Source organism: Takifugu flavidus, chromosome 1 (genome assembly GCF_003711565.1).
Source record: "Takifugu flavidus isolate HTHZ2018 chromosome 1, ASM371156v2, whole genome shotgun sequence".
NCBI lineage: Eukaryota > Metazoa > Chordata > Actinopteri > Tetraodontiformes > Tetraodontidae > Takifugu > Takifugu flavidus.
In genome coordinates, this window is record NC_079520.1 from 21321481 (window position 1) to 21330234 (window position 8754).

General features: G+C 46.6%; 2 protein-coding genes across 4 annotated transcripts in view; one reads left to right on the top strand and one right to left on the bottom strand.

Annotated features, from left to right (window-relative positions):
- Positions 1 to 1785, top strand: part of LOC130538166 (dynein axonemal heavy chain 9-like) — a 152975-nt gene extending 151190 nt beyond the window's left edge. For all 3 annotated transcript variants that reach the window (XM_057055548.1, XM_057055538.1, XM_057055563.1), the window contains one exon: positions 1452 to 1785. In XM_057055548.1, coding sequence (XP_056911528.1) covers positions 1452 to 1679 — 228 coding nt within the window. In that variant the 3' untranslated portion in view covers positions 1680 to 1785. The remainder of the gene's footprint in view (positions 1 to 1451) is intronic.
- A 548-nt stretch (positions 1786 to 2333) lies between these two features.
- Positions 2334 to 5203, bottom strand: LOC130534554 (uncharacterized protein K02A2.6-like). Its single transcript, XM_057048801.1, has 2 exons — positions 4704 to 5203; positions 2334 to 4650 (listed from the first exon to the last, which is right to left on the bottom strand). Exons 1-2 carry the CDS (start codon positions 5201 to 5203, stop codon positions 2334 to 2336), a joined length of 2817 nt encoding a protein of 938 aa, XP_056904781.1.
- Positions 5204 to 8754: the final 3551 nt, after the last annotated feature.

Genomic DNA, 8754 nt, shown 5'->3' on the forward strand with positions numbered 1-8754 from the left:
AGGTGAACTAACCTCAAATTCATCCTTAAATGGAGTCGAGCAAAGAAACCTGTCGCTGAAGGGTTTCCATATCCCCTCTGTGGCCTGATTTTTTGCTCTGCAGCTTGCTTGTGCCCAGTCCCAAGAGTGTGTTGCATTCGTCAGCTTCCGAGGCTTCTATCTGTCCACGAACAGAAAGCTTCTGTAAATGCGTCCAGCTTTCAAGGAGCATCCCTGTAGACCCCTTAATTAGGGAATGTGCACACTTTGCACTTGAACATTTAAATCACCCCTTAGTGGAGCGCTTTTCTCTTTTCTTCATTAAAGCTGGAGTTGCATGCAAATTGACAGGAAGACAGAAAGTCCAGGGAGTTCTCTCCAAGCAGCTCCTTCAGCCTTCTGCCTCAGTCCTCCTCTCATCGTGTCCTCCTTGCACAGAATTTTGAATGAAAAGCAGTCTACAGGCAACTACAGTCCATTGACAAAGCTCTTGGAAGTAACAAGAGTCCAATGTATCATAAATGCAATCATCTATTTTAATGAACCCAGGGATTTCACACACAAGTGTGTGAGTGAGAAATACTCATGTGTGCTAAATATGATAAAGATGCTCACCAGGATAACCTATCATGAGTTCTTTTTACCTCTGAAATTAATTAAAGGTGTCCTCTCAGGAATGGAAACATCTCTTACATGCTATTAAAGGGTATTTTTTTTATAATACAAATGCCATCGCATATGTCATTTCACTACTTTTTTGTTGTCTGTATCCAATAAATTATTTGTAGACATTGACTGTAACCATGCCTGAAGCTAAATACGTAATTAATAAATCCATGCTATCTATAATCAAAGAGGTTGTTGTCATAGTGCCTAAATTCAAAATCTAAAAACGTATTGTTAAAAAAACCTAAGTCTTCGCTTACAAAGGAATCTTCATTCTATGATTTTATGACCTACTGTTGTCATCACCTCTATACTGTGCTGTACCCAAAAATCCAGATATAAGTTGATGTAGGAACAGTGTTTGTGGTGTCGTCTCAGTTATATTGAATGTGGCTGAGCCTTGGTGGCCTGCTTTAAGATGCGCGGTTTGAGTTTACTCAAACACAGAGTTTTGGCTGTGAGACAAGTTTTACAGGAAATGCAGATGCAATTAGAGATTTCTCCTCAGAGCTTTCCAAAGTCATCAGGATTATATTCATTCCTGAAAGTCACCGTGCATGAATGGTGAAACTTCTGTCAGGTGCTAAATGTTGGCAAATTAATTAATAAAAATGACACATCTGTTTTGGTGTGTTTAAGTGTGTTTTCTTAAGTAAATATAAGTGAAGTCTGCTGACTTTATCCACTTCTCAAGGGTATAGCAATGTAATTCTAACATCACTAATGTATATTATTTGTTATTTTACACATAATTAAATCCAGCAAAATGGAGCAGACACCAATTTTTATTGTTTTTTGTCTTTCAGTCCTGCATGATTGTTGAAGCTCGCCTGAAAGACCTTACACCAGCTATGCCAGTCCTGTTCATCAGAGCCATTCCTATAGATAAACAAGACAACAAGAATATGTACCAGTGTCCCGTCTACAAGACCCGCCAAAGGGGACCCACGTACGTGTGGACATTCAATCTAAAGACCAAAGAGAAGGCATCCAAGTGGACTTTAGCTGGAGTGGCTATGCTGCTGCAGAGTTAACAGAAAATCCTTGTTTGTTTGGGACCTCTAAGGGGTTTCACTTCAACAGCTTGTATCAGGTTGAGAAATCAAAAGAAATAAACATTGTCACTGATTTCTTCCATAATCTTTTCTTTTTTTCTTTTTCTGGCACTATAAATTTGATGTAAATTCATTTTTTATTTAAAAATGTAGTGATAGATTACAACTTTATATTAGACACATACATAATTACAAAAAATGTCACATGTGATATTCAATATGATATTATATAGGGGTTCGCCAAAGCTACACATTGTGGCTGGATATGATGGCTGGTTAGATTGAATCTGAATCGTGTTGCGTTTGCAAAGTAAAGGCAATACAATTTAGATTACCATTGACACACAATCGTGTGTGTCTTATTGAAGCCACCACAAGTAGTAGAAAAAATCAAATCAGAGCGGGAAAAACACACCCCCGCCCCTCAACTCCCACGGTCCGTTAAAGGGGCCGTGCCAAATTACCCGACTTAGTTGTCGGCAAATAGTGCGAGCGAATGAGGAACTCATACATAGCAAAATGCTCAACAGGACTATGGCAATGGAACAGATATGAACAATTATGGTGAATTATGATATACAAGTGACCGCTACACATGCCCCCCCAGAATTCACCATCGCAAAGCAAGAACAGTCAACGAGTCGGGGCTCGAACGGGCCGGCCAGACCGTGTGCGTCGAAGCGGTATTGGTGGTGCTAGAGGAGCAGGGGAAACAGGACGCGCAGGGCGGTCAGTGGCACTGACAGAGTTTTCAGGGATCTGTGTTCCTCTCAGAGGACTGGGCCGAGCGGGGGGGCGTCCATGCCGTGGGGGCACGGCCGTGGCAACTGGCTGACCAAGGTCCAAGTGAGCTGCCTTGAGGCGGTCTATCGTAACGCGTTCAGGTCGGCCTCCCACGTCGAGCAGAAAATGCTTGTCCCCGCTCTCCAAAACACGAAAAGGCCCATCATAAGGTGGCTGCAGCGGGCCTCGATGAGCATCATGGCGGATAAAAACATAGTCTGCCCTCTCCAAGGATGGTGGGACATGGGATGGTGGCAAACCATGCTGGGAAATAGGGATGGGTGCAAAAACCTTGGCAGCATCAAGGAGTGTTGCACGCTGTGCGCTCGCAGACCAAGGCGCTGTAGTGTTGGGGACAAACTCACCTGGCACCCGCAGTGGCTCTCCATACACCATCTCCGCCGAGGAACACTGCAGGTCATCTTTGGGGGCGGTGCGCAGCCCCAACAAGACCCAAGGAAGTCTGTCCACCCAGCTACTGTCCTTCAGAGACGCCCGAAGAGCAGCCTTCATGGAGCGGTGAAACCGCTCACACATGCCGTTGGCCTGTGGGTGGTATGCCGTTGTGTGATGCAGTTTCACCCCTAGGCTCTCCCCTACAGAAGTCCAGAGCTCAGAGGTGAATTGCGAGCCACGGTCAGATGAGATGTCAGCAGGGGGACCGAAACGGGCAACCCAAGTCCCAATAAACGCACGTGCCACCTCGGCCGAGGTGGCCGACTGCAGGGGCACTGCTTCCGGCCAGCGGGTGGTCCTGTCCACCATTGTGAGGAGGTAAGTGCAGCCGCGGGAAGGGGGAAAGGCCCCAACCAACTCCTGGAGCGCCTTGACCGTGACTGGACGGGGAAAGCTCGCGATGGCCTCCACCTTTTCCGGCAGGGGAACTGCTCCGTACCGTGTCACGTGATGGCCCAGGAAGTCGATGGCAGACAGTCCAAACTGGCACTTCGCCGGGTTTATGATGAGCCCATGCTGGCTGAGGTGCTGGAAAAGAGCCCTGAGGTGTGCCACGTGCTCAGCCTGAGACGTGCTTGCGACGAGGATGTCATCCAAGTACACAAATAGGAATGGCAGGTCGCGTAGGACGGAGTCCATCAGGCGCTGAAAAGTCTGTGCTGCGCTTTTAAGACCAAAAGGCATCCGTAAAAACTCAAACAGGCCGAACGGGGTGATTACCGCTGTCTTGGGGACATCGGCAGGGTGGACTGGTACCTGGTGGTAGCCGCGGACAAGGTCCACCTTCGAAAAGACCGTTTTCCCAGCCAGATGCGCGGAAAAATCTTGTATGTGGGGGACAGGGTAACGGTCCGGGGTGGTGGCATCGTTGAGCCTGCGGTAATCGCCACATGGCCGCCAACCCCCACCCGGCTTCTCCACCATGTGCAGAGGTGACGCCCAAGGGCTCTTGGAGCGGCGAATGATGCCCAGGCGTTCCATTGTCTCGAACTCCGCTCGAGCAATGGAGAGCTTGGCCGGGTCCAGACGCCTGGCCCGAGCGTGCACAGGGGCGCCTGTGGTGGCGATGTGGTGTTCCACACCATGCTTGGCCGTGGCAGAAGAAAACGTGGGCTGAGTCAGAGCAGGAAACTCGGTGAGGAGGCGAAGGAAAATGTCTGCAGTGGGGAGCATGCTGGAAAGCCTGACTGAGTCTGTAACACCAAGAGTGCATTCATACGAACAGAAAGTGACTGCATCCACAAGGCGTCTATTTTTGACATCAACCAGAAGTCCAAAAGCGCAGAGGAAGTCTGCACCAATCAGTGGCACAGTCACCTTGGCAGTCACAAAGTTCCATCCAAAACGCTGTCCACCAAAACACAACTCCACATACCTCACCCCATACGTGCGGATGGGGCTGCCGTTCGCTGCTTCCATAGGGGGCCCATGGGACTCGGACAGCATGTCCAACTTCGACGCTGGCAGGACACTCCTCTGAGCACCTGTGTCACAGAGGAACCGTCGTCTGGAGAGAGAGTCCTGGATGAACAGCAGCCTGCCAGTTTGGCCGACGCTCATGGCTACTGCTGAGCGCCGGCCCTGGCGTTTCCCTGCGGAGGTGGGCCGGTGAAACTGCATGGAGGGCGGCACCGCCTGGCTTTGACCCCAAACCGTGCATGGAAAAAGCACAGCCAGAAACCTGTCGATGCCGAGAGAGCCGCTGCGGCAGCTGTGAAAGCGGGAGTGTCAACCACAGGACCGTCTGCGCCAGCCGGGAGGAACGCAGCCACATAGGTCGGTTGGGAGGCAAGGAAGAATTTATCCGCCTCAGCAGCAAGCGCACGGCAGTCCGAGATTGCTGTGTTGGCCAAAGCAGCCCGCACTTGGGGAGGCAGCAGTCGCAGGAAAAGCTGAATGAAGAGGAAATCGGGCTTGTGTTCACCCAAAAGATCTAACATTTTGTCCATCAGCTCGGAAGGCTTGGAATCACCCAGCCCCTGCAAAGAGAAAAGGCGGCTAGCCCTCTCCGCGTCGGAAAGTTCGAACATTCGTAAGAGGTGAGCCTTCAAAATGCCATACTTGTTCTCCGGCGGTGGCTGTTTAAGAATGCCTACCACTCTGGATGCCATAGCACTCCCAAGAGCAGAAACCACATAATAATATTTGATCTCATCTGCGGTGATTTCTCGCAGCGCGAACTGTGCCTCCGCTTGAGCAAACCACGCAGTCGCCGAAGTCTCCCAAAACTCCGGCAGCTTCAATGAAACTGCATTCGTCGCCATGGTCGAAAATAAAAGTCACTGAATGATACGTCCAGCGAGAGTCGGGGTCACCAGTGTTGCGTTTGCAAAGTAAAGGCAATACAACTTAGATTACCATTGACACACAATCGCGTGTGTCTTTTATTGAAGCCACCACAAGTAGTAGAAAAAATCAAATCAGAGCGGGAAAAACACACCCCCGCCCCTCAACTCCCACGGTCCGTTAAAGGGGCCGTGCCAAATTACCCGACTTAGTTGTCGGCAAATAGTGCGAGCGAATGAGGAACTCACTCACTCATTTTCTACCGCTTGTTCCTCCACTGAGGGTCGCGGGGGGACTGGAGCCTATCCCAGCACAATGGGCGGAGGCAGGGTACACCCTGGACTGGACGCCAGTCAATCACAGGGCTAACACATATAGACAAACAACCATTCACTCTCACACTCACACCTATGGGCAATCTAGAGTTTCCAATTAGCCTAATCCCCAATCATGCATGTCTTTGGACTGTGGGAGGAAGCCGGAGTACCCGGAGAGAACCCACGCAGGCACAGGGAGAACATGCAAACTCCACACAGAAAGTCCCCAATCAATCCCAACCGGGGATCGAACCCGGGTCCTCCTTGCTGTGAGGCAACAGTGCTAACCACCACACCACCGTGCCGCCCATGAGGAACTCATACATAGCAAAATGCTCAACAGGACTATGGCAATGGAACAGATATGAACAATTATGGTGAATTATGATATACAAGTGACCGCTACAATCTATTGATTCATAGATGTCCAAGGTAGTTTTTTGTGTCAACTGGACTGTTTTTCTTCTCTTTTGAAGATGTTTTGCCTTCTATCCAGAGGGCTTCTTCTAGATAGAAGAAGAAGCCTTCCTTCATGCTTACAACCCCATCCAATGTTTTTTTGACTAAACGCTCTCTTACTCTTTTCTCCTCCCTCACTCCCCTCTCTTCAGTGTTGGAGATGAAGTAACTCTAACCAAAGCAAAAATTTAAGAGTCCTCTCTAAAATATCTCTTCAATTTTAAATAATCTTTCCTGAATCTTATCCAAAACTCACCTGTATCTTTAACCATTTTTTACCACTTCATTTTATATATAACATGGTTGAAATATCCAAGCTCTTCTGACACTGACATGTTTAAGCAATGCAGAGAACCATAAATATAAAGTTTCCGAGCATTCTCAGCAGAACAACTACTGTATTTGAAACAGTATCTGTAACTAATTTCTCTTCAGAGAGGTTAATGACAGGCCATTGCCTTCCATGACAAGGATAGAACTCAGGTTGCAGAATGGTGCAGCAATTCACATTTTATTTTTGTCGGTAATATGAGTGTTCTTGGTATGCTACAGAGGAGAGAAAGCTTGAAGAGGAGGAATCTATCCAAAGGGTTCATGCTTAGAATGAAAAAAGGTACCTTTAATCATTTGCTTGTGTGAGATGTAGACAGTTGCTAGGTTACAGATCAGTGCAGTGAAGCATGTGGGAATGCAGCGGAGATACATGGGTGTGTATTTGATGTAAGCACAATATTTATTGAATTGGTTTGAAGGTTAATAATAATTACATTGACAAGATTCACACGTAAATCGTGATTGTACATTCCTCTGGGCCTACACACAGGGAGAATTCAATTTAATTTAGTCAAGTAAATTTATATCAGAACATCGATAAGAGAAAAGAAATGTCCTGGAACAAATGAATATAATTACATTTTCATCCATAAATAATGTAAATAATTCATTTTGTGTTATGGTCTGTTGCTCCAGCCTGCATTTCAGCATCCAGGTTGCCAGTTACCACTGAGCTTCTGCTACGAACATTTCAAATTGGTGTCATAGATTATATTATTCCTAACTTCTAAACCAACTGTAACAGAAAACAGAAACATATAGAAAAAAAGCAATCACAATTCTCTTCACACTAAACCTAAATGGCCTTGTTATAATTCCCAATGTTGGGGAAAGTCAGAAACAAAGCATGGGCCTTTATAAAAGATGCATTTGAAAATCACAATCATAATCATAATTTATTTAGGCACGGAAAATTCAAATATTCTCAACAGTTGAATGACGTTATGAATGTCCGTTCATAGTACAGTAACACATATGCAGGTGGGTCATTGAATCGATTAGGTAAAAAATTATTTGATAAATAAAACCGTGATTTGTCATTGCTAACATTAGAAATGGATTATCAGAGCGAGTATCTCTCGCACAAATGCTGTGACGCTGTAGAAAAAGTTAAAACAAATGTAATTGAGACAGTACATCGGTCAACCACTACTCTGATGGGGGAGCAGAGGATACTATGATTCATACTATTTTGAATGTGATTGCAGAACCAGTTTTAGCAACAAACTTACAAACTGCATCTTTGAAGCTTCGATTGTCAGTTTTTTCCAGCGGTTGGCCACGGGATTGTGAACAGTTTAGGGTAGGAGTAACTGAGCTGGCAGGGCATATTGAGCACAGCTTGAAAAACTGCAGAAGGGTGCAGGGTATGTTACTGAGCAACCTGATCTGGAGTATGCAGAAATCATCCTCAAATTGCCCAGATGGTGAGAGCACTATCAGGTTTGTCAAGTGAACAGAGCAACCTCATAGAAACTCCAGCCGACTGCACTTAAACAGAGTCACTGAAAAGAGTCACTGAAAACCAAATGGACTCAGAAATTTACATAATTATTAAAGAGGAAATGTGAACACATACCTACTTAATTCACATTAGAAGCTTAGAAACTACACATTCAGAATCTGTAAATACTGTATTTTCACGACTATAAGGCGCACCTAAAACACTGAGATTTTCTCAAAAATTGACGGTGCACCTTATAATATGGTGCGCCTTGTGTGTGGACTGAGTTCCAAAATCTGCTGTGTGCCTTTGGTAGGTGCACTACGGTAAACGCTCAGCCCATCGATTAGCGGCACACCTACGCATAAGGACCCCCTAAAATGCCGCCGGTCAAGCGATATGCGTATGAGGCTTACTTTAAACTACAGGCCATTGAATATGCAGCTGAAAATGGCAATCGAGCAGCTGCAAGACATTTTAACGTCAATGAGTCCATGGTCAGAAAGTGGAGAAAACAAGAAAGTGAACGAAAGTGAGGAAGACAAAGCTGAGTTTCTGCGGGAACAAAGCGAGATGGCCCGAGCTGGAAGACCGAGTGGAACAGTTGGTTGTGAAACAGCCAACAACTGGAAGGAGCATCTCTACTGTCACCAAAGGCCAAAGCGATTGCTGAAGAAATGGACATTGAGCACTTCCAAGGAGGTCCATCTTGGTGTTTTCACTTTATCTCTCCATACGCGCAAGGACAACTGTTGTGCAGCGGCTGCCCGCGGATTACCAGGAGAGGGTGGCCATCTTCCGCACCTACTACCGCGACAAGATTACCGCGCCCAGTCACATCTATGAAGCAGCGGCGGGCAAGTTATACCACCATATGCGGGTGGATTGTAGACGCATGGGCTATGATACCGTCTTCATGTATTGTAAGAGCTTTCACAAAAGCCGGCATCAACGCTGAAGCGGAACCGGTTGGTGA

What these genes read in the sequence shown, in the direction of transcription:
- LOC130534554 (XM_057048801.1), bottom strand. Translation starts at nt 5,203, where the DNA reads ATGGCGACGAATGCAGTTTCATTGAAGCTGCCGGAGTTTTGGGAGACT. An exon ending in CAACCGACCTATGTGGCTGC is followed by an intron (nt 4,651 to 4,703) that starts GTTCCTCCCGGC and finishes CCGCTTTCACAG; the next exon opens with CTGCCGCAGCGGCTCTCTCG.